General features: G+C 36.0%; 1 protein-coding gene across 12 annotated transcripts in view; it reads right to left on the bottom strand.

Moving 5' to 3' along the window:
* Positions 1–302: 302 nt before the first annotated feature.
* The window catches only part of ZMAT3 (zinc finger matrin-type 3), a 34,376-nt gene continuing 9,621 nt past the window's right edge, over positions 303–25,057 (bottom strand). For 5 of the 12 annotated variants that reach the window (XM_021069848.2, XM_021069853.2, XM_021069849.2 and 2 more), the window contains 4 exons: positions 13,228–13,347; positions 10,467–10,633; positions 10,249–10,349; positions 303–8,196 (listed from right to left, as the gene is read on the bottom strand). In XM_021069848.2, coding sequence (XP_020925507.1) covers positions 7,985–8,196; positions 10,249–10,349; positions 10,467–10,633; positions 13,228–13,347 — 600 coding nt within the window. In that variant the 3' untranslated portion in view covers positions 303–7,984. Of the gene's footprint in view, positions 8,197–10,248; positions 10,350–10,462; positions 10,634–13,227; positions 13,348–25,057 lie in introns of those variants that run through there. The other 7 variants (XM_005670003.4, XM_021069855.2, XM_084990358.1 and 4 more) reach the window with 5 other exon arrangements.

Below are 25,057 nucleotides of genomic sequence, written 5' to 3' on the forward strand. Positions count from 1 at the left end.
TCTCCAACTCTTTTATCTTTATTTTTTTATTTTTTTTGTCTTTTTAGGGCTGCACCCACAGCATATGGAAATTCCCAGGCTAGGGGTCGAATCAGAGCTGTAGCTGCTGGCCTCCACCACAGCCACAGCAACACCAGATCCGAGCCGTGTCTGCCACCTGTACCACAGCTCACGGCAATGCTCGATCCTTAACCCACTGTGTATGGCCAGGGATCAAACCTGTGTCCTCATTGGTTACTAGTCAGATTCGTTTCTGTTGAGCCACAGTGGGAACTCCCCATCTCCAACTCTTAACCAAACAATTTTCAGACGAGACTCAGAAACTCTTTTATTAAATTGAACACAAAATGACTGTTATAATGACATCAAGCCTTTATCAGAAATCAGTACATAAGTGAGGATACACAGCCAAAATGAGCCATCAACATAAGCAGTGTAAATTTTAAATAACTTTCAGTTTCTATATTCAATATACTGAAGAAAATAAAACCAAAAGAGAAATTTCAGTTTCACAATTCACAGTTAATTGGTTTTAATCCCATGACACTATTGTCATTTATGTAGCCTCAGAACACAGATTTCCAAAATGGTGACTGGCACATAGGCCCAACAGCATACATGGATGGTAAACCCCTGTATAACATTTAGAGAAAACTGTAGGAAACAGTCCCAATTTCATACAGTTTTGGCTGGCATATTTTAGCTATATCCTTTATCAGAGACATTGTTCTAATGAAATAATAAAAGTAGTTTAAAAGCTTGCCATGCCATTAAATGAAGGGTTCTAAATTCTCCCTTGGTTTTTCATAATTTTATTCTCTAATATAAAATAATCACTGCACTAAAATGCAACCTTAACAGTGAAAGCGACATCAGTTTTGCTTCTGGATCTAGAGCATACATCCAAGAGAGGCAACTTATTGTCCTAGCAGATACATGGAATGCTTTAGAGCAGAGTCTGACATATTCTAGTAAGGCATCTCAAAGCAGACAACCACACCCAAACTAAATTATTATGGTCAGGCAAGGATACCACAAGGTGAACACCAATTAACACAGACTCAACATGAAATTCTTACAAAATGACACAATAATTTACAAAACCACAGAAAGGTGCTCAAGTACCAAAAGAAGGCAAAACAATCACCAGCCACTCTAAAAGAGTTTTGTTCCCATAAATGCCAGATTTTCAGAATAGAAACAAACTGCTTTACATGTGCTTTGCCCTGGAATAATATCGTTCATCCAGACACATGGGGTTACTTTCCCTTAAAAAAATATATCATGTAGAGAATATACATATAATCAGTGATATAGAACATTTATTTTCACTAGTGAGGGGGTCACTTAAGCACTTACATAGAGTTATGAGTGAATCATGAAGGTTATTTAAATGTAAAAGGAAATCTGATCAAACTTGTATTTTGAATTACTATTCAACAGCAAAGTGAGATTTTTCACAGTTGCATTGACTTAATAAGGAACTATGACCATGGGAAAAGTCTTTAAGGTCAAAGAATTGTGAAATGTCTAAAAATGAAAGTCTAATCAGTAAAAATACACACTTTCATTTTAAGGGTCCCAAAAGAAGTGTTCAGTTATTCTGAGAGCCATGAATCTTATAAACAAGCACAAGAATATGAATCAGGAATACTGAAGTTTCAGTTCTGACTTACCCACTGAATCTTCACAACCTGCAACAAGTCACTTAAATTCTTCTGACTTTGTCCACAAAAAAAGGCATAAAAATAAAGGCATATGTCAATTTTTTTTTCCTAAACAGTACTTGAGTAAAGCTAAAGATGGCTACTAAGGCTCACAATTTCAACAACTCCTCATTGTACAGTACAATCATTTTTAACCCTGCTAATTATGGCTAAAAGAAAGCATGGGCCATTACAATTCTCAGGGAATTCAAAGGCTTTAGATAAATTAATGGTTTTACCTTTTGAAACTACTTAATCTGTTCTTCTACAGTTGTTTAAAATAGCTAATCATCTATGAGGCTGACTCTTTACTCTTATTTTCTGGAAGTACAGGTGAAAGTAGTAAAAGGAGAAGTGGTACCATGGAGAAAAGCAGCAGTAGATTGAAATGAGGTATAAGCTGATTTAATAAATGCCAATCAGTAATTTACAGTTTGTTTTTTAAGAAGCTGCATAGTTCAGAAAAAACACATAAGACAGGGGTAAAGAAAAAATGCTTATCATGAAGTTTTAAAATGCATGACAACTAAGCATTTAAAATGAACAACACCAAAAAACTTCACTTTGAAAAGGAGTCATCTTACCTCACTCTAAGCACATTCAAAAACAGAAACTGGAAAGGCTAAAGTTCACAGGAGAAAAAGAGGATGTTAATTGTCTCAGGTTATCAACTTCATACACTGCTTTTTAAAAGATATTAATATTCAAACAAATGTTAAACTCTAATTTATGACACCTATGCCAAAGCTTTTAAGGGAAATACACTGTCTGAAATTTATCTTAAAATGTGTATTTTTTAAAAATTCTATTAATAGTTGAATAGAGGGATAGATAAGCACTAATACAAGTACCATAAAATGTTGATGGTAGAATCTAAGTGGTGGATATATTGTAAAATCCTTCAACTCTAATGTACATTTCAAATTTTAATAGTAAAGTGTTATGAAAAAATGTTAATACTTCTATAATATTAATTCTATAATAAAATTAATAAAATTTTAAAGACTCAAAGTACTCAGGCAATTTAGAATTTTAAATTAATTGAAGTGAGGAAAAATTTGCTTTTACATACTTTGAACCTGATTTGTTAGGATGCCTGTTTTGGGGGTTTTCTTGTTTGTTTTTGTTTTGGCTGCCCCAAGGCATATGAAGTTCCCAGGTAAGGGATCAGATCTGAGCTGCAGTCATGACCCAAGCTACTGTTGCAGCAATGCCAGATCTTTAACCCACTGTGACGGGTGGGGATCAAATCGTCATCCTAGTGCTCCCAAGATGCTGCCGATCCTGTTGTGCCATAGTGGGAACTCCTAAGATGCCTGTTTTAATGCAAAGATGAACTAGCACAATTAATAAGTATTGTACAAGACAGTCTCTTTACACACTTCATTTGCAAATACATAATTCTATCCTCTCTACAGAATTAAATAAGTTTGAAAAAGACACTGGAATAAAGTTTTTCCAAACATCAACATCAAGCTCTTCCCAACCAACCACACTACCATTCACTAAAAATAAAATGTAACACAGATCAAGATAAAGAAATACCAATGACTGTTGCCAGCCTGGGACAAGTGCATTCATTTTCAGAATGTATGGTTCCTGATTAATAATTATTCAGTTTTACTCAATATCAAATTGAGACTGCATGAAGAAAAAATGAGATGTAGAACACAGAATTCACACCAACCTTTGCTATTCCAAGATCCTATTTTATGAATGGTGATTAATGGCAATAGTTCTATCATCTCTTCTCTCTGTGAAATGCTAAAACTTGCTAAAGGCACTCATATTCTGGGCTTAACGAAGACAAGGTCACATAGGACCATAAGCCAGTATTTTTTTGGTACCTACCCAGAAAGGGAGTTGATAAATGATCTCCCATTCATAAAGGGAAAACAAAGTCAAACAGCTATCAGTAGAAATGCTGTATGAGAAACTATGTACACTGTTATTTGCCCATTCAGTTAGGTTGACTGTAATAGCCCACAATGACAGGGGTCCACCACCAAAAAAAAAAAAACTAAAGTAACAACAAAACACTCTTTATTATGAATGAAACTCCTGAACAGAGATTTGGCTGGTTTAAAAAAAAAAAAAAAGCAAGGTGGAATATGTTTTCAATATCTGTCCAAAAGCCTGCCTTAAACTTTTGCCAGTACTGACAAAACATTTCTCTATTTCTAAAGCAGCTCTGTTGCCGTTAGTGATATGGCCCACCAGACTTTTTAGAAAGTCCTTCCAGCCTATGTTCTGACACTGAGGAAACAAAACAGATTAGGTTCCAAATCCATCATTCCTAGGTCTCTCTGTACACGATACTGTGCAGAAGAGCTACATGTCTCCCCTGACACAAGTGAGACTCGTTTTACATGGGTCACTGGACTGTCACTGCTCACAGTCCCCACTGATTAAGGAGGGAAGGAATCATTAATCCCACCACTAATCCTTGGAGTCTATCTGCAGAGGAAGATTTAACCAAATAGATACACATGCCCTTTTATCCTTGTTCAAAAGTGTAGGTAGGTATTATAAGCAAGCATACTATAGAATAGCTTTGTAAAATAAGGTGAAAGGTCTCGTGCTTTCCTTTTAGCTGTTTAAGTCAGAGGACTTGGGGATGATCTCAGGTAGCCATGATCATTCAATCTCAGGGCTGCAAAAACTCTAAATGGTTTTCTAAGTTTACCAACTAATGAAAAAAGATTTGGAGGAGGACCTTTTTCAAAATAAATGGTATAAAACAATTATTCACCTTGCAGAATTCAGTGCAATAAGAGACAAGCAGACAAACGTCATAAACAACATGCACATATTTACAAGTTGTAGCACATGATACACAAAGGCAAGACCAACAAAGTATTTTCCATTCAATGTGGAGTCGAAAGGATTACATGGCATACTTGGTTCTACAGCTAAACATTTTTTAAGAAACACTTCAAAGGCATAAGCAATCCAGTCTTTTAATTGGAACACCAAGTTTTTCCTTTACAACTCCTTGCCCTCAATATCTTAGAAGAGTTGCTAATTGTTATCCTCTAACATTGATTTTTGAATGACAACTGCCACAAAGACATTCACAAAGAGACTTTGATGCTACAAGTTCTTGCCAATGATTATTGGAATCTACTAATTTAAATGAAGGTTTTCCATTGCTTAGGCTCTGTACATGGCATATAAAAAGATGATAACAATTCCTGGGGAGCACAAGGTGCAAATTCTAAAGCACATTACAGAGTAGGGCTCAACTTTGCTAAGTGAAACCAATGGAAATCACACATCGCTGACTGCAGTAGTAACAACAGCCTTCTTCAACAGGGAGAAAACACTGTCGATAAGAATGCATGAATATGAAATTGTACCATGCAGAGATGTATTTATTTAGAAATTTCCTTTCTGACACATCTGTCGCCCTTTGTTTCACCTATGGGACACAGGAGAATATTGCAAGGTAACAAGCCCAAAACAAAACCCACTGTCATAGAGATTTGTGATTTTTTTTTTGAAATGTGTATTAACCTTTATAAATGATCATGGAAGTTATTTATCAACTTCCTAGAATTTGGAAATTAAGGAGTAAACCCAGCTTTGTAGGCAATATGGCATCAAAAGTGTTATATAAAACAAACACACAGCTTTTTTAGTGCAAAGAAATACAAGTAAGAAATAACACTATAAATCTAACTTTTTTCATTAAAAGAAAATGCATTTATGCATTCATAACATCCATTAAGGGCACTGAGAGACTAGAAACCTGAATATGCAAGGCCAGAAAAAACATCAAGGCCTTAAGTCCACTGCTTTTTGTGTATCTATCTATCTATATATATAAAATAAAACTGTTAAGTGAGGAGAGTAGAGGAAATCCTTCCTTTAATTCTATTCACAAGGAAAAACTGAAAGTGGATGAATGCCACTTTTACAAAATGCAAGTTCTTATCCATAATCTTTTATAATCTGAAATAAGGGTTATGAAATTTTCTTTGTGGTATCACATAAAACTATATATACATAGTTTCATATATATGTATATATATACACACATTCATGTACATGTGTATACATATATACTCACATGCAGAAAGAAAGGAAAAAATGAGATTTTTAAATAATCATAGAACCATGTGGCCAGCACTATAATACTGAAATCTACTAAAAAATTATACTTAGCAGCAAAATGAGTAACCTACAGGCAATAAGATAAGCTCTAAACTGTCCTAAAATAATCAACCATACTTGATAGATTACTGCAAAAAGGGTTATTATACTAAGAGTCACAGGTCTAGAGAGAATCTCAACAGAACATTATTTCATTTTTCTGTTTCAAGGAGAAAATAAAATTACTAAAAAATTCTACTTTTCAAAAAAACCACCACTTCAATAGAAGAGTAACTATATTGATAGTATGCCAGGGGTTAATCACAAAACTGAATTTTAAATATGGACCTAGATTATTAAAAAATTGTTCGGGGAGTTCCCATTTTGGCTCAGCGGTAACCCGAGCAGTATCCATGAGGATGCAGGTTCAATCTCTGGCCGCACTCAGTGGGTTAAGGATCCAGCATTGTGGTGTAGGTCACAGACGCGGCTCAGATCTGGCGTTGCTGTAGCTGTCCTCTAGCCTGGGTACTTCCATAAGCCACAGGTGCAACCCTAAAAAGAAAAAAAAAAATTGTTCAGAAGTACTAAGGGAAAGTAATAATGGTTATACTCTTCCTTCTCCTCATCTCTTTGCCCATAGAATTCTCAAGGAAAAATAGGAGACTTATTTTTAATTAGCAATATACGCAATCAATAGTGAATTTACCATAGTGCAAAGATATTGCTCAATATAAGCTTCCTGGTGAATGTGGCCTTTCAAAAGAAGTATGGATGAGCATCGGTCTGATCCATGTAAATAGAGCAAATAGGTAAAATATGGTTAATGGAAATTCATAGAGTCCTCCATTAAGTTAATCTATACATAACACTAGAGCTTTATTTTAAAAACAAAAAATAAAAATAATACTGTTGTAACTACCAGATATGAAAGTACTCTATATTTTTATTACCTTCAATAAGTTGAATTACAAAGAATAACACCAAAGTTCATTTTCTATTGGCAATGATGATACTAAAATTTGATTAATTAAAAAATAACCTTCTCTCTATCTAGGAAACAATAAAGTAGTGGTATTTTTTTAGGACAGTCAACAAACTAGCAAGACAACAAAGAATGTTAAATGTAAGAATCAGTTTATCTAAAAAGTTTACCAAAACAAATATCAAGAGATCTAAAATTATGGCTGGGATCATCATAATAAGTACATATTGTTATCATGAAGTAACTCTAAGTTGAAAAATCAAACACATTTCCTAAAACCAGCTGAAATATATATATATATATATTTTTTTTTTTTTTTTTTAAATCATAGCTATCCTGAACTCACTGGTTATTCAAATGTGGGGCTTGGAAAAGCTAAAAAAAGTTGGGGCATGAAAAAAGCTTATTAGACAAGATAATCCAACTGGGGGCAAAAAAAAAAGAGGAGGGAAGAAGGTGAACTAAAATGCGTGAAATTTACAACCATAAATGAAGTTTCACTGTTTAGAAGTACACAAGCATATTAGAAGTTTCTGAATACAAGAAAACCTACATTTCAATAATGGGAGAACATGATAAAGAGAAAAACTGTCCTGGGCAGGACTCTAATGCAGTTTATATAGTATAGTGTGTGTGTGTGTGTGTGTGTGTATACTATACATATATAGTATATGTAGTGTATATATATATATATATATAGTATATCCTACTGCATTAATCATATATATAGTATACCCTACTGCATTGAGTAAAGGTGGTGATTCCAAAAAAGCTTTGGTAAACTGAAATCTCTGCTGACCTGTTCTTACTATGATCTGAAGCAAAAACTCAATAAAATTACTTATTTAACAGGACATAACACTAAAATTGCAAAAGAAGATGAAATTTTTAAATAGTTAAAGCTCTAATTGGCAGGCTACTAGTTGGTTCGAACTTGGTCAAGATAAAAAGTTATTTCTCATGGGGTAGGTAGGTCACAGGCTTTAAGTAGCTCAACACAACTGATCGGAAAAAGCATCATGACTTAAGCACGTTCTCTTCCTTCCCCAGTTTTGACACCTTGTGGTACAGCTACAGGTTACGTGTATTAACATTAAGCAGAGGAATGTACTCATACCAAAAGAACCACAAAGCAGGGCATATTGACAGAAGGCAAACAACAGGCAGGACAAGCTGTTCTATCTGAATATGACAATCACTATACATATCCCAGATTCTCCATCTCATTTCTGTACCGCTGTTCAGACACCTTGCTTTTATGTTGCTTGCTTTCTAGATGCTGCCGGAATTCCACTTCTTCACCGGCCCCAACATTACACATGGAGCAGTAAAACTGGCCACTTGGAGTAACACACATGGCCAGATCGCGTGGAATTCTCTGCCGAGAGCGGGGATTGAAGTAAGGACCTGCTAAAGCAAGAGACAAAAGTAATGTATTCACTTCAAAATATTCACTGAGTGAATGTTGGTCTGACCAATTATCTCTTTAATTTGTAATTCTAAGCTCAGAATATAAAATTCACAGATTCCTAGTATCAAAGGAATGTGAAGTTTGTGAGTTTTTTGAATTACAATTCTATACAGGTTCAAGCAAAAATGATTCCTCCAACTATTGTCATAAATGTTAGTGTAATCCAGATCCAAACTCTAAATGGCAGTGTCTCTAAAACGTGAATATAATTTTTAAAATACTTTAAGTATTATAATAAAAGTCATATAATTATGCTAATTCTTTAACCCAAAAATTCTGCTTCTAAGATTTATACTAAGAAAATGTTGAGAATTTTTGCATAGAGATTGATGAACAAGGACATTTATTTCATCAGAGTTTATAAAGGCTTTTTTTTGAGGGGTGAGGGGAAAAGAAAGATCCAAAAATACAACTCAAAAAATCATGGTAATGAATGCAATGAAAAGCTATACAATCACTAAAAACAATGTTATAGGAAACTCTTTAATTATAATACTTGATTATAATATGATATTATATAAAATAATATCACTAATTATGATCACATTTCTATTTCACTGAAATAATATACATAAAGAATGCGGATGATAGACAAAATATTGGTGGAATTATTAATAATTGATTTTCTCTTTTTTTATATAACTAAAGTTATTAGCTCAATAATTTTCTGCTTTTCCTTTCTACTACATTAATAAACATGTAAGGCTTTTCTCAAAATACAACCTTAACGGCATATAACAAATTTTGATCTATTTTATTACTATTTGGTTCTAGGAATTTTCAGTATGATTCTTCTTTGGCCTGTGAATTATTTAGAATATTTATAAATTTCTAAACACATAAAAATTTTGTTTGCTTTTTAGTGTTTTTGTTATTAACATCCCATTTAATTGTATTCTGATCAGAAAACATAAGTCTAAACTGCCTTCTATCCTAAAGATCTTTTTAATCTATATTAATATAGCTATCTCAGCTTCTTTCATTTCAGCTAAATATTTTTTATATAATCTTAAAAACTTTGTCTTTTAACTTGGATCTCAGTAAGTTTACATTATTGCGATTACTATTCTATGTTTAGACTTTTATTAATCATATTACATTGTGCTTTCTATGTGTCCTTTTTTTCTGTGCTTCTCTGGCCTTTCTAACTAATTTGCTGTTGTTTGTTTGCTTTATTGTTCACATGGATGATCTCTGCTAATATATGTATGACTGGAGGTAGGGGCAGAGGAAGATGAGGGACTGCACAGTCCTACTCTCTACCAAAAATAATTAGAAAATGCAGAAAGTCTCAACTGCAGCTCTGATTTGACCCCTAGCCTTGGAACTTCCATATGCTACAGGTGCAGCCGTAAAAATAAATAAATAAATAAATTGTAAAAATTTTCAAATAAAATATTTTCAGAAATCAAAAAAAAAAAAAAAAAAAAGAAAGAATACGCAGGAAGTATTCCTATAAACTAGTAATTCTGAACTGTGGTTTGGGTTCCATCCCTGGCCAGGGAACTTCCACAGGCCATGGGCATGGCCAAAAAAATTAAAAATAAATAAATTTACTGATTGAAAATCTCTGTCACAGTTCAGCCACCCGTATTTTATAAAAACTTCCCAGGTAATTCTGACTCACTACCCTGATTAAACACCACTGCTATAATCTTCATTTTCCCCAGCAAATGGGAATCTCATGTTGTGCAACTTTAAACCAAATAATCTATTTTTATAACACATTTAAATTTCTGAGTTTGCAAATACCAAGACAAAAAGGTACTATGATAAGAGACTTTAAAACACAGACTTGGTTTAAAGTCAAAATAAATGATATACTAAACAGGAAATAAATAAACCCTGAAACAAACAACAGCTGGAAAAGCCACTAGACCAATTCCACAAAACAACAGCTGACCCCAAATTCTCAGGGCTATAAAAGGAAATAAAAACAGAGGAGACCATTAGGAGAACATAGCCGAGATATGTGGAAATCCACAAGGTACCTGAATTATTCTGTACTGCATACATGTTTCTCCTATTAGGCATCATCTTATATTCATTCCCTTCTTTCCGGGTCCTCCGCTGACCAACCTCTGAGGACTCTCTGGCAAAAAGAAATTTTAAAAGAGTGAGATTTTGAAACAAGGATCCCTTTCAACCCTTTTTCTCTAAAGACAGTCTCACATAACACTTTGGCCTAAGAGAAAATGGCAATACCTACGAGAATGAGTTACTCTGAGCTTCTGCCAGCCGCAGCCTCTTGGCATGATTCTTCCCTTGATAGTGAGCCTGAGCCACAGCCGGAGAACTAAAGGAGGCATCACAGAGCTTACAGTAATCATTCTCTGTGGCCAGAATCACTCTGCCTCCTGGCTTAAAGGAGCCCATCTGTCAGCAAAGGCACAAGAAACAAGGTTTAAACATGTGGAGTTTATTCTCGTCTTCTCCCCAAAGTTCTTTCCTTCTAAGAGTTGAAAAATAGCCAAAGGTTATGGTATGACCACGAGCACTCAGCTTTATAAGAACAGGAAATAATTCGTTCCCCCCAAAAAGAAAAAAGGCTGGGAGACACTTAATCATGGTTTTGCATTACAATCACCTGTATACCAAACTGATGAATGTCTTATTGCTATCTCCGCTGGAAGAAATTTTAGAAGAGAAGTTTAAAAACCTAGCAAGAAGATTTAAGACAGTACAGGTAAGGACTAAAATCACATTACCGGAAAGAACAAAGTCCTCCCAGAATCCATCAACAAGCATTCATTGAATGCCTACTGTTTACAGGGCTTGCTATTTAATGCAAAAGTGATATATAAACATGTATTTTTAAAAAGAGCTCTGTCCTCAGAGCCTACAGATTAGCTACAGAAATAATTAAGAGGAAATAACCAGTAGATCTAGACAACTGTATTCAGGCTGGGGGAAAAAAATGAGTTAAGGGAAACCTAACACAGTGCTTGGGAAATAGCATATACTCAATAAGTACTGATGGGTTAACAAAACAAAAACATTTGGATTTTAGCTAAAGAAGAACAAAATATACAATAAAGAATCTAGAAGGCATATTATATTAGGACCAGCTGAATGAAACTGCATTGTTTCACCTGGAACGAGAGATTTTTCTAGGGATGAGATAACAAAAATCACAAAAATCAGAGAGCTGTGGAGTTCCACTGTGGCACAGTAGGTTACAGACCAGGCACTGTCTCTGTAGCAGCTGAGACAGCTGCGGAGTCATGAGTTGAGTTCAAACCCTACCCAGGCACAGTGCTTAGATTAAGGCTGCTGCATTGCCACAGGTGTGGCATAGGTTACAGCTACAGCTTGGATTCAATCTCTGGCCAGGGGACTTCCATATGCCATGGGTGCGGCCAAAAAAAAAGAAAAATCACAGAGGGCTATGCTGTGCCTAAGGCTCTTTGCCCAGGAGCGTGGAGTTAGCTGAAAACAGTTCCCTTTAGGAAGCAGCTATCCAATTCCAGAGCAACCTTCGGGAATTAGCACTGTGACAACTACCCAGCCTGAAGATCTCTCTGGGTATTTTCCTGTCCTCTGATTCTGTTTTTAACATATCTCATTTACCCCCACAAACTTATGAGGACAGAGAAACAGCTGGTGTTGGCATCCGCACTGAAAGTACTGGAAGACTGATCCTTGAAAAGTAAAGTTACACCATGGTGTTTAGGAGTAGAGGTCTAAGGTCAAGAGAAATCATTGCTCCACCACTTTACAAAATTTATAATGCCTTGGACAAGTAACTTGGCTTACCTCAGCTTTTAATAAACTTCCAGATGAGACCAATGCTAGTGGCGCATGGCTCACACTTTGAGAAATAAAGGCAATACCTCTGAGTTGTTGCAAGCATTAAGCAAAGTCAGGACCCAAGCCGAGAATGAGGCAAGGGAGGCACTTGCCATGGGCACACAATTTAAGGGAGCGCTGAAAAACTTAGCAATCAACATTTAAAATACTTAGTGGAATACTTTTACAAATCAAACTTATTGCAAAAAAAAAAAATCAATGCGGAATAAAATATCAAAATTTTAAATAAGGCCAGGATCAGCAACAGTGTCATCCCAAGCCATACTGCCCCCTAAAGCAAAAGGAAAATCAGTAATACTTGTCTTTGAGATTTTGACATTTTGTTCATCACCTGACTTTTTCATATTAATCTTGAATTTTTTTAATGTCACATTATTTATCTTGATTACTGAGTGTTTAGGCTCCCTCTTAAATTTTGTGCCTAAGTCAAATGCATCCCTCACCTCACTATGGTCCCAGTCCTGAATCAAGTAACATATGAAAAGGGCTTGGCAGGGTACCTGGCATAGTAAGTACTCAATTAAAGTGATTATTACTATTATTATTATTATTATTATGTATGACCTATAGAAAAATAATACTTCAAAGACAGAGTAAAAATCCATATTTCTGAGGCTACTAAAGTACAGGAATATCTTGCCTCAAATACCTGTTCTGTCTCCCAAACAGTGAAAGCAACTTGGTTCTCAAGTGTATATCATGATACTAAAGTCCAGAAAGAGTTTATACAGGCTCTCTGCATAGAGGTAAGAAAAGGGCAGTCTCAAGAAACTGATCTTGCTAGAAGGCAAAAATATAAAGTCAATGGGATTAAATGCAGCAAAGATACAAATATTTTTAAATCTCTCTTTTCATTCAGGGTTTCGCCTAGACATTCAAGGCCATTTAACCCAGAAGTTTGATAAATGCACAGAGAAAGACTCACAAAATAATTTTGTTTCATCATTTCATGCATCATAACCAAAGCCAAGGGGATATCTTGGGATTCATGGATTTTTGCATGCATTAAATCCAGCACCACAGTTCAGGGAGTTAAAAGCACCAAGTAGGATCTTTCAGGTGTATTTGCCCAATCATATCTCAGTGGGCACACAGATAACAAATTTCATCCATGACCCTTTGTGCATAGGACAGCTCCCACCCTGACACACAAGTCTCACCTGTGGAGGGACAGGAACAGCTGTGGTAGCCACGGGTTCCACTGCATTGCTCATTCTGGCAGGAGGAGGACAGCTGTTTGCTGCATAGTAATTTCTGAGTTTCTTACCATGATTTTTACCCTAGAAGTAAAGTGAAATGAATAATCACTGTGAGAAAAATTTGTCAAATCAAGTTAATGTATTCATTAAAAATATATTGGAGTTCCCGTCGTGGCTCAGTGGTTAACAAATCCGACTAGGAACCATGAAGTTGCGGGTTGGATCCCTGGCCTTGCTCAGTGGGTTGAGGATCCGGCGTTGCCATGAGCTGTGGTGTAGGTTGCAGACGCAGCTCGGATCCTGCGTTGCTGTGGCTCTGGTGTAGGCTGGTGGCTACAGCTCCAATTGGACCCCTAGCCTGGGAACCTTCATATGCCGCAGGAGCGGCCCAAGAAATGGCAAAAAGACACACACACACACACAAAAATATATATATATATTTATTCATATAGTCACTAAAATACGTATTTATATATAATAAATATAAATGTATTCACTAAAATATATTTCTGTATTTTATACATATAAAATATTTACATATATATGTAAAAGAAAAAATACATTTTATTCTTTCAGAACTATACAACACAGCGGTAAACAGATGACTAGCTAGATTTGATTATTAGATCTTATAGAAGAGTCTGCTCTTTTGATTCTAACAGAATGATTAAATTTATCTGGGAAAGATACAGGGACAAGGCTAAAAGAAATTAATTTCCTATATATTTCTGGAAAAGTACCACATTTTCTAGTGATCTGTGTCCTACCCCAACTTGTTGCCATTCATACGCCACTGCCTAAATATGAATTTTATGGTGCTCTGATCTAATCTACTTCATAAGCCAGTACTGAAATGGATAATCCAATTACTTTTACAAAAATAACACAGAGTATCTTTTTACTTAAAAAGAACTCTCATGCACATTAGCACATTTGCTACTCACAAAAATCCTGTAAGAGGAATTTGTTAATGTTACACAACATATGACAGTTACGGAACTTCAATCCAGACAGTGTGGGGAACTTGCCCCCCGACATTTTCAGCAGGCTTAACAATAGGGACAGAGCTTGAGCCAGGGCTTCCGAATTCAAAGCAAGTCCCCTTTTCACTACAGCATGATGGCTTCAGTATACAATGTGAACAGACATTAAATGGATTTGCCTCTTTCACTGTGTTTAGTTTAATTAATTATGCACAAGTTTATGGTGAGCTAATACAAACCAGTAGAAAGAGTCAGTGGTCCAAAAGCATTCTATATGAAAGTAAAATGGTATATTGTTCTTTCAACTGCACTGTAAAATCCAAACCTGTTGGCAAATGTTTATTCACCTTCTATATGCTAAGCCCTAGAAATAAATGGAAATAGCATATGGTCTAGAGGAGGAGACAGATATGTAATCAAAGCAATGAGCTAAGTTTCACCTTTTGGCCACTGGAATGCTATAAAGGTGCCCTTTCCATGGACACAGTGACCTCTGGAGAGTCAAATCCAGGGGTCACGCTTGTGCCTTCATTGTGCTCTAACTCTAGGCAGCATAACACAATTGATAGTCCCTCCTTCTCTTATCTTCTATGACTCCGTCTTACTACCCTACCTCTCACTCTCTAAATGCTGCAGGAAACACAGGATCTGAGCCACATCTGGGACTTACACTACAGCTCACGGCAATGCCGGATTTTTAACCCACTAAACGATAATTTTCACTCTTGAAGCTAGATGGTAAACACAAATGTTCATTATATTATTTTAAATACTTTGATGTCTGAAGGACTTCAAAATAATTTTAAAACACCAATAACAAAAAAGGCAGTGGTTTACCAGGTCAGGACAGAAAAGTCATACTTGGATTTGAAAAGACAAAGGTCAAGAAGAATTTTGATAAGAACCACTTCAGCAGAGTAGTTGGGAATAAAAGGTCGTATGGAGTGGCTTACAGAGAGAATGGGAGATGTGAAAATGGAGACAAGCAATACAGGCAGCTATGTGAAAAAGTTCATAGCTTGGATTACTGTGATATTTGAGTGTCCATGGAAATAAATGAAAAAATTTAGGATATATTTTGGAGGTTGATTGCTGATGGATTGGATGTGCTGGCTTTAAGGAGGGATGGAGTTTAAAAAAAGGACCCCTCAGGCTTCCATGAGCAACTGGGTGGAGGGTAGGGTCGTTTACTGCCATGTGGATGAAGAGTTGTGGTGGCAGTTATGAGAAAGTTCTGTGGTGGGGGGGACCACAATTTGTATTTCAGATGTTTTAAGTTGGATATGCTCTTAAGACTACAATGTGTGGATGGCAAGGAGGCGATTGAATATATGGCTCTGAAGGTTAGGGATTGTCCTAGTTTGTTGGGGCTACTTTAAACTGCATAGGCTGGGTGATTTAAACAACAAACATTTATTTTGCACAATTCTAGAGGGTGGAAGCCTGAGCTCAGAGAGCTAGCATGGTTGAGTTCTGCCATTCCCTTACATGGTGGAAAGAGGGCCAGGGAGCTCTCCGGCCTCTTTTTATAAGGCACTAATTAGGCTCTACCCTCATGACCTAATTACCTCCCAAAAGCTTCACTTCTAAATACCATTCACTTGGGATTAGATTTCAGAATAGGAATTTGGGAGGCCACAAACAATCAGTAGATAACAGGGATGGAGATAGATAATTTTGGGAGTCACCAATTTATTGATTGTATTGTAAAGCTATGAGACTAGGTAAAATAACCTAGAGTTTGCATATGGATGGAGAGAAAAGAAGGCTAAGGCTAGTGCATTGGATGCTGCAGCATTTAGAGAGTGAGAGGTAGGGTAGTAAGACGGAGTCATAGAAGATAAGAGAAGGAGGGACTATCAATTGTGTTATGCTGCCTAGAGTTAGAGCACAATGAAGGCACAAGCGTGACCCCTGGATTTGACTCTCCAGAGGTCACTGTGTCCATGGAAAGGGCACCTTTATAGCATTCCAGTGGCCAAAAGGTGAAACTTAGCTCATTACTTTGATTACATATCTGTCTCCTCCTCTAGACCATATGCTATTTCCATTTATTTCTAGGGCTTAGCATATAGAAGGTGAATAAACATTTGCCAACAGGTTTGGATTTTACAGTGCAGTTGAAAGAACAATATACCATTTTACTTTCATATAGAATGCTTTTGGACCACTGACTCTTTCTACTGGTTTGTATTAGCTCACCATAAACTTGTGCATAATTAATTAAACTAAACACAGTGAAAGAGGCAAATCCATTTAATGTCTGTTCACATTGTATACTGAAGCCATCATGCTGTAGTGAAAAGGGGACTTGCTTTGAATTCGGAAGCCCTGGCTCAAGCTCTGTCCCTATTGTTAAGCCTGCTGAAAATGTCGGGGGGCAAGTTCCCCACACTGTCTGGATTGAAGTTCCGTAACTGTCATATGTTGTGTAACATTAACAAATTCCTCTTACAGGATTTTTGTGAGTAGCAAATGTGCTAATGTGTATGCTAGTGTTCTAGGCAGTCCATAAAAACAGAACAATTATGTAGGAGATAAAGCACAGTTACAGAAGCATAGTCCATAAAAAGGCAGAAGAAGATGAGATACATAGGACTATGGGAGGGATCAACTTTAGATGTATAAGGTATTTTATTTCCAAAGCAGTATCCACAGTAGTATTCGAGCAGAGACTGCATCCACACATAATGATAACAATGGCAATTAACAATTTTTGAGTACTTATGTGACAGGCAGTGTTCTAAACACTTTGTAAATATTATCTCACTTAACTTTCATAAATTCTCTATGAAGTAGGTATAATTATTATCCCCATTCTACATATGAGGAAACTACGTTTTTCAGAGAGTTAAAAATTAGCCCAAGAGCTTTCAGCCAGCTAGGAAGAGGCTTCCTAGATTTGCGTTTCTCCATCTATCTTCTACAAACAATACAAAACAATAAGAAAAACAAAACTGCACAAAAACCATGCCCTCCATACAGCTGGAAGCCACAGAAAGCCCGGACTCCAAAATAATTTTAAGTGAACGAAAGAAAAACCATCAAATCCCAGTGAGCAGTCACTCATGCTCCTGACACAAGCCTTCACATTAAGCAAGAGCAGTCCAACAAAAACTGCAGGATAGGAGTTTCCATTCTGGCTCAGAGGAAAGGAATCTGACTAGCACCCATGAGGACACAGATTCAATCCCTGGCCTTGCTCAGTGGGTTAAGGAACTAGTGTTCCTGTGAGCTCTGGTATAGGTTGCAGACGCAGCTTGGATCCTGCATTGCTGTGGTTATGGTGTATGCCAGCAGCTACAGCTCCAATTTGACCCCTATCCTGGGAACCTCCATATGCATTGGGTGTGGCCCTAAAAAGACAAAAAACAAACAAACAAACCCTGCAGGATAGAGAGAAGAATCTAATATCAGTCCTAAATTGCTTTACAAATGCCACCAGAAAAAAAGTTAAGTCCCCTAATTTTGGAAATTCTAAAGCATGACACAGTCACTGACTGCTAGAGAGAATGACTTAAATGTACTCATGACCCGAAGTGGCTATCTTCAACATAGCTTCTAGAGGAGAAAAAGGCAAAAAGGAAGAGAGAGGTACACTTTGGCAACTGGAAAGAAAAGGTGAAAAGAAGCAAAACAGGAAATGCTAGTGTTCTGCAAGATGAAAAAGAACAAAACAAAAATCAGCCCTCTCCTGACTACCATAAATAAAAACTCACAAATTATTAAAGAACTAGACTTTACTACAGTGATAGAAGAGGTTGCCACTGAATTAAGACTCTCATAAATGACCCCAAGTCTACATACTGAATAGACAAAACCAAATCAGTTCTATATAAAATTACTATAAAAAAATCAACACATCTCAGCTAATGAATCACCCCTGCAAAAAAAAAAAAAAAAAAAAGAAAAAAAAAAGAAAACAAAGAAAGAAACAGAAAAAACAAAAAACAAAAAACAGAGATCCTGTCGTGGCTCAGTGGTAATGAACCAGACTAGGATCCATGAGGACACAGGTTCAATCCTTGGTCTCCCCCAGTGGGTTAAGGATCCGATGTTGCCATGAGCTGTGGTATAGGTCACAGATGCCGTTGGGATCCTGTGTCGCTGTGGCTGTGGTGTAGGCTGGCAACTACAGCTCTGATTTGACCCCTCGCCTAGGAACTTCCATAAGCTGCAGGTATGGCCCCAAAAGACCAAAAAAAAGAAAAGAAAAGAAAGAAAAGAAAAAAAATCCAAATTGAATTAAACATAGTGTTCAAACAAAACTTTGAAGATATAAAAAAAAAATCATCTTGAATCAGGAATTCAAAATGTACAAAAAAAAATCAGCAAAACATAATGAAAAATAAAAGGAAGGATAATTAAACTCAGAAAAGAGATAATTACATCAAAAATGAGGAGTAAATTCAAGTGTCAAAGAAGAACAGAGTCAAATGAGAATGTAATAAGAGACACTGAAGAAAGAAAAGCAATCAAGAAAATAAAAACAATGCAAAGAAAAAAACGTAAAGGGTCAGAAAGGAAGCAATGGAAGTAGAAGACAAGTAAAGAAGGAATAACTTATATAAAACTGGAGACCCTGAAGAAGAAAAGCAAAACAATCAAACAGAACCAATATTTGAAACTATAATTGTCCAAAATTGTGCAAAATTGCCCAAAAAGTATGAGATTTCAAAATAAAAAATCCTCAAGCTCTCCAGACTAAAAGATCCAATTCTCAAAGGCAAAAGAATTATAATGGCATCCACAATATGCAAAACAAGGCAATAATGGAGCAGCATTAAAAAAATTTAAAACATGAACCAAGGATTTTATGTCCAGTCAACTATTCCTGTATCCAAGTATCAAGATTACAGAAAAACATTTTAAAACATACAAGACCTTAGGAATTCAGTACTTAAAAGTGATTCTTGAGAAATCTATTAGAGTTTCTTTCAACCATGAAATGACTGAGAAAACCAGCAAAAGGGCTGATAAGTATTTTCATATCTAATTGTATCAAAACTAAATAAAAGTTGAAGATGAGGGTGAAAGATTAACGTTCAAATGTCATACATTATGACATAATGGAAATAATATAACAAAAAATGAGAAGAAAAGGGAAAGAAGAAAGAAGAAAAAGTTCATTGATTCTGCAGTAGGCACTAGCTGGCATACCATTAAAAGCTGATAAGCCAGAGAGTAAAACATTAAATAACCAAACAGGTTGGTAAAAGCATTTTAAAATTATATAAAAAATAAGGGAATAAAAATGAGATATGACAATTTGTCCCTTTTCTAAGTATACTTTTTTCATGGTTCTGACTTTTAGAACATTAACATTTTACAGAAATTTTACTTAGAAAAAGAATCAAAGCCAACAAGAATTGAGGAAGACCTGAAATGAAATATGTACAAACAGAAATAAGCCTAACTGTATGAAACAAACAAATAATAACCACACTGAAGTGGGAAGGAAGAAAAAAATTATTCACATGTTCAAAGTAGCTCCCCATGATATTTATTAACACACGAAGAAAAATAGTAACTTTACAAAGGACAGTCCCAACAGGTGGCATCTTTGTAACCTAAGCAACTTTGTAAGATAGTATTTTGACTACTCAAAGAAATGCTAAAGAAAAAGAGAATAATACACAAATATTATCCTCTTGTTTAATAGGCCTGATTTTCAAAAGGACATAGATTATAAATCCCTGAACTATTTTATGTATACTGTGAGTGAGAAAGAACGAGTGTGTGTGTGTGTGTGTGTGTGTGCGCGCGCGCTCACACGCGCATGTGCACACGCAGCATGTGTGTGTTGTGGATAATGAAAGTCCACGCTTCTCACCATCGAAGATGGGAATTAAACATTAAGGAAAAATGGAAGTGGAATAAACATTGTCATGCTGTATTGAAACTGGAAGCATCAGTCTTAACTCAGTTTTCAATATGTATACATATAAATAAATATAAATGTATATTTACATACATACATATTACTAGCTCTGCCATGAGAGGATCTAGAATCCATGACACCCCAGTAGCAAAGGGCGCACCTAACACTCAGAGTTTGGTTTCTAAATGTCACTGTCCAATAAAAAAAAGTTTAACTCCCTGAAAAAATGGTTAGCATGGGGAAAACTTGGAATATTTTTGCACTGTTGGAAAGTAAGGAAGTATGGAAAAAAATATGGGGACATGTCAAAAGGATATGAGCACTAGCCTGAAGGGACTTGACCTGGTCAAATCTGAGACAGTTAAAACATCAAAATAAATAATGATAGTAAGAAATTATACCCCTAGAATAAAATAAGAATCCATAATCCATAGTGATATAAGTAAATAAATAAGTGGGGAAAGTTCTTTAAAGTAAAACTCTAACTATAAATGGAGAAAGAAGGATTAAAACAGAAAAACCATCACTTGGCAAACACCGTAGTAAAAATCACTGCAAAGAAGAATCATCAAGAGATGTCAAAACCACTGAGTAAAAATATAATGAGAAATATTCACATAGTCTCAAAGTATCTCCCCACATGACACTTCTTAAACATAAGAAGAAAAACTATAAGTTTACAAAGGAGAACTCTGGCAGGCACCACTTTAACCAGTGATCTAAGTTAACAGCACCAGTGATGCAAAATATTCACATCATATCTTTTCCTATATGATGCACTAGGAAGGACACAACATTGTTTCTGTGGTATTTTTGTCCAAAAAATATATAATCTGAATTTGTTCATAAGAAAACAAACTCAAATTGGGACATTCTACAAAACAATTCCTCAAAAATTGCAAGAATGGTAAAAAGCATAGAAAAACATAACCCAGATTAAAGAAGACATAACAACTACATGCAAAATTTCATCCTTGATTGGATCCTGGAACCTGAAAAAGGATATTAGTGGATGACTGGTGAAATATAAACAGTCCGTAGATTAGAAAATATTATTGTTATTAGTGTTAATTTCCTGATTTTGATAATTATACTGTAGTTATATAAAAAAATTAATATTTGAAGAATCCAATGAGGTGCATGCAGAAAGTTTTTGTGTTTTGTAAATTAATAGTTATTCAAATTAAAAAAAAAAAAAGGAGAGTTCCCATCATGGCTCAGCAGAAACGATCTGACTAGCATCCATCAGGACACAGGTTTAATCCCTGGCCTCGCTCAGTGGGTTAAGGATCTGGCATTGCCATGGCTGTGATGTAGGCCAGCGATTACAGCTCTGATTTGACCCCTAGCCAGGGAACCTCCATATGCCATGGGTGTGGCCCTAAAAACACACAAAAAAAATTAAAAAGTTAAGGAGTTCCTGCTGTGATGCAGTGAGTTAAGAATCTGACTGTAGGAGTTCCATCGTGGCGCAGTGGTTAACAAATCCAACTAGGAACCATGAGGTTGTGGGTTCAATCCCTGCCCTTGCTCACTGGGTTAACAATCCGGTGCTGCCGTGAGCTGTGGTGTAGGTTGCAGATGCGGCTTGGATCCTACATTGCTTTGGCTGTGGCTGTGACCTGCAGCTACAGCTCCGATTAGACTCCTAGCCTGGGAACCTCCATATGCTGTGGGAGTGGCCCAAGAAATGGCAAAAAGACAAAAAAAAAAAAAAAAAAAAAAAAGAATCTGACTATAGTGGTTCAAGTCACACCACAGGTACAGGTTTGATATCTGGCCTGGGACAGTGGGTTAAAGGACCTGGCATTGCCAAAGCTGTGATGTAAGTTGCAGCTGCAGCTTGGATTCAATTCCTGGCCCAAGAGCTTTCCTATGCCACAGGTGCAGCCATTAAAAAAATAATAATAATGAAGTTAATAAAATAAAATTTGCCCAAAGCCACAAATAAATTACAGAGTTGGGACACCATTTCAGAGCCCATGACACCATGTTCCACCGCATCTTAGGACAACAAAACAGAATTAAGGACTATATTAGGTACCAGGAACTGTTTTAAATGTCTTATACATACTAAATTGCAGGTATTATTAATATAATTATTACCATCATCATATTCATGAGACAGAGAGAAATTAGGAAATATCCCCAATATCATACATCTAGTAAGTAATAAGACTAAAAATTGAACCCCAGTCTGACTCCTAAGTCCATGATTTCATGTCCTTAGTTAATATCCTATAATACAAATGCTAGAAAAAAAATAATAAAAAAAATCGAGAGCCTTAAAATTAAAGATATGATTTTCAAAATAAAAAAATTCAAGATAACATTAGAATTCAAGAATACCTCTCAGAAATTAAGAAATAAAGGAATGTTAAAAGAAAGGAGAAATAAGCAATATAAAGAACTGATACAGCTTGGAGTTTCCATCATGGCTCAGTGGAAACGAATCTGACTAGGATCCATGAGGACGCAGGTTCAATCCCTGGCCTCATTCAGTGGGTTAAGGATCCGGCATTGCCATGAGCTGTGGTGTAGGTCGCAGGCTCAGCTCAGATCTGGCATTGCTGTGGTGTAGGTCACAGACTCAGCTCAGATCTGGTATTGCTGTGGCTGTGGTGTAGGTTGACAGCTGTAGCTCTGATTCGACCACTAGCCTGGGAACTTCCATATGCCTTGGCCTAAAAAGCAAAAAAAAAAAAAAAAAAAAGGAAAAAAGAAAGAATCGATCCAGCTAACCCAAGATAGCATTAATAGAATTACCAGAAAATAAGACAGAGGAAATACAGAAAAGAATATTATCAAGGAGACAGTATCAAAGAAAATCCCTCAAATCTCAAAAGAAACAGGAGCATGCAAACTGAAAGGATCATTAGTGCTGACCAAGAGAAATGAAAAAAGACCCAGACCTAGACAAATCCATCATTGTGAAATTTCAGATATCAAAGATAAAAAGGAGAGCCTAAAAACACACACACAAAACGGATAGACTTTAATCCCTTTATTCTTAAGAAAAATAATTTTTGACTTGGAACTGAACTGACAAATATAAGACAGAATACAAACATTTTTAGACATACAAGGGCTCAGAAATATTTATTTCCCATTATACCTCACTTTAAAGAGATATGTGCTGTAATATACATTTATATTTATCCTTTTTCCCCTTCAAGTGACATAAAGATGTAGTACAATAAAACCAGATTTTAGAAAAAGGAAATGTATATTTAGAAAATAGTAGTCCAAGCCATAAACCAATGAAGAGAAGTTCAAAATTAACATCATGCAGCAAACTCAAAGGGCAACCAGTTGAATACGGACCGAGAGAGATACAGGATAAAAAAGGGACTCCACACAATAGACAGAGTGATCAAGAGTTTGGAGGGGAAAGTAAGGATATGATAAAGATACATTATGTAAGAAAAGGAAAAAGAAGAAAACCAATTAAAAACTCTTGGAAATATAAAAAGCTGCACAATGAAGTCATGATCCAAATGTAAAATAACTAGTCCAAAGTAGTACAAGAAATCTATGGGTTTCACGAAGATAAGTGAAATGGAATGTAAACAATAAAAAGATTAAGAAGCTAGTAGATTTTTTTAAGGCAAAGATTCTTCTTCCTTTTTTTTAAAAGGAAAAACAAAAGGCTATTTCAACGTTATAATCTATATTTGAAATAAACTAAAATGGACATGATTTGAAGAAACTGTTGACTTTCTGAAAAAGGCTACCCATTTAAACATCTTTTTTTTTTTTTTTTTTTTTTTTAGGGCCACACCTCTAGCATATGGAGATTCCCAGGCTAGGGGCAGAATCAGAGCTATAGCTGCCAGCCTATGCCACAGCCACAGCAATGCCAGATCCAAGTCACATCTGAGACCTATACCACATCTTGCAGCAATGCTGGATCCTTAACCCACTGAGCGAGGCCAGGGATCAAACCCATGAATACTAGTCAGCTTCTTACCTGCTGAACCACAATGGGAACTCCTTAAACATATCTTTTTAAGCAGCATGGAATCATGACATTGGAAACAGAGAGAAATGGCTTTGCAGTGAACATTTCCCTACTGATAATAATGTGAAAGCTGAATATGGATTTTCAACAATTGGAATCAACCTACAAATACCAAACATGGGAAACTTAATTTGATTACAGAATAAACAAAAATGTGATAAACTTTGACAATGTCAAAATAAAAGTCAACCCAAGATGGGAGGTAGAAAGAAGAATGGAGAATAAAGAAAAGTTAAGGGGATGGATGAGGAAGGAAGAACAGGTGATCACCGCTTTTTCATTCTGAGCCCTTTTTTAATTCTAAGCATTATTTCGAAGAAAATATCTTTGAATGTTTTAAGGAGAAAGCTGTTACCAGTGACAAATGCTACAAGAGGTGAAGGGAGAAAGATCACCTTAAAAACACCATTTTACTACAATATTGGAATGGAAACCAGAGTACAGTGTGCTGGGAAATGAATGGAAAACGAAGCCCTGAAGAGGACAAGTATTCCTAGCAGAACCCTAAAGACAGGAGAGAAGAAAAGAAAGGTTGCTAGCAAGAGGGATGAAAAGGAACGGGAAGGTTGCTGTTGCTATTTTTTATTTATATGAAGAAAAAAAAAAAAACTTGAGCATGTTCATAACTGGATTGAGGTGAAGGAGGAATTACAGGTGATGAAATCCAGAGCACAGGGTGAGGAATCAGCCTTATCCAGAATGAGGGATATCTATTCTTCTGAAGTACAAAGAAGTGATATAGGAGTGGACTCAGATGGGGAGGAAGAGAGCTAATGAGATCCAGCTACTAGCAGGACCATGGAGAGCTTCTGTCCACTAATGAAGTGTATTCTGACCATGCTCAGTCCACTGAAAGTTCATTTGGAAAACAATCAGATGGGAAAACATAAAAATGAGCTGAGAATA

This window comes from Sus scrofa, chromosome 13, assembly GCF_054392235.1.
Source record: "Sus scrofa isolate SSC_HxYL_T2T_F1_AM1 chromosome 13, Sscrofa_HxYL_maternal_Yorkshire_Landrace_v2.0, whole genome shotgun sequence".
NCBI lineage: Eukaryota > Metazoa > Chordata > Mammalia > Artiodactyla > Suidae > Sus > Sus scrofa.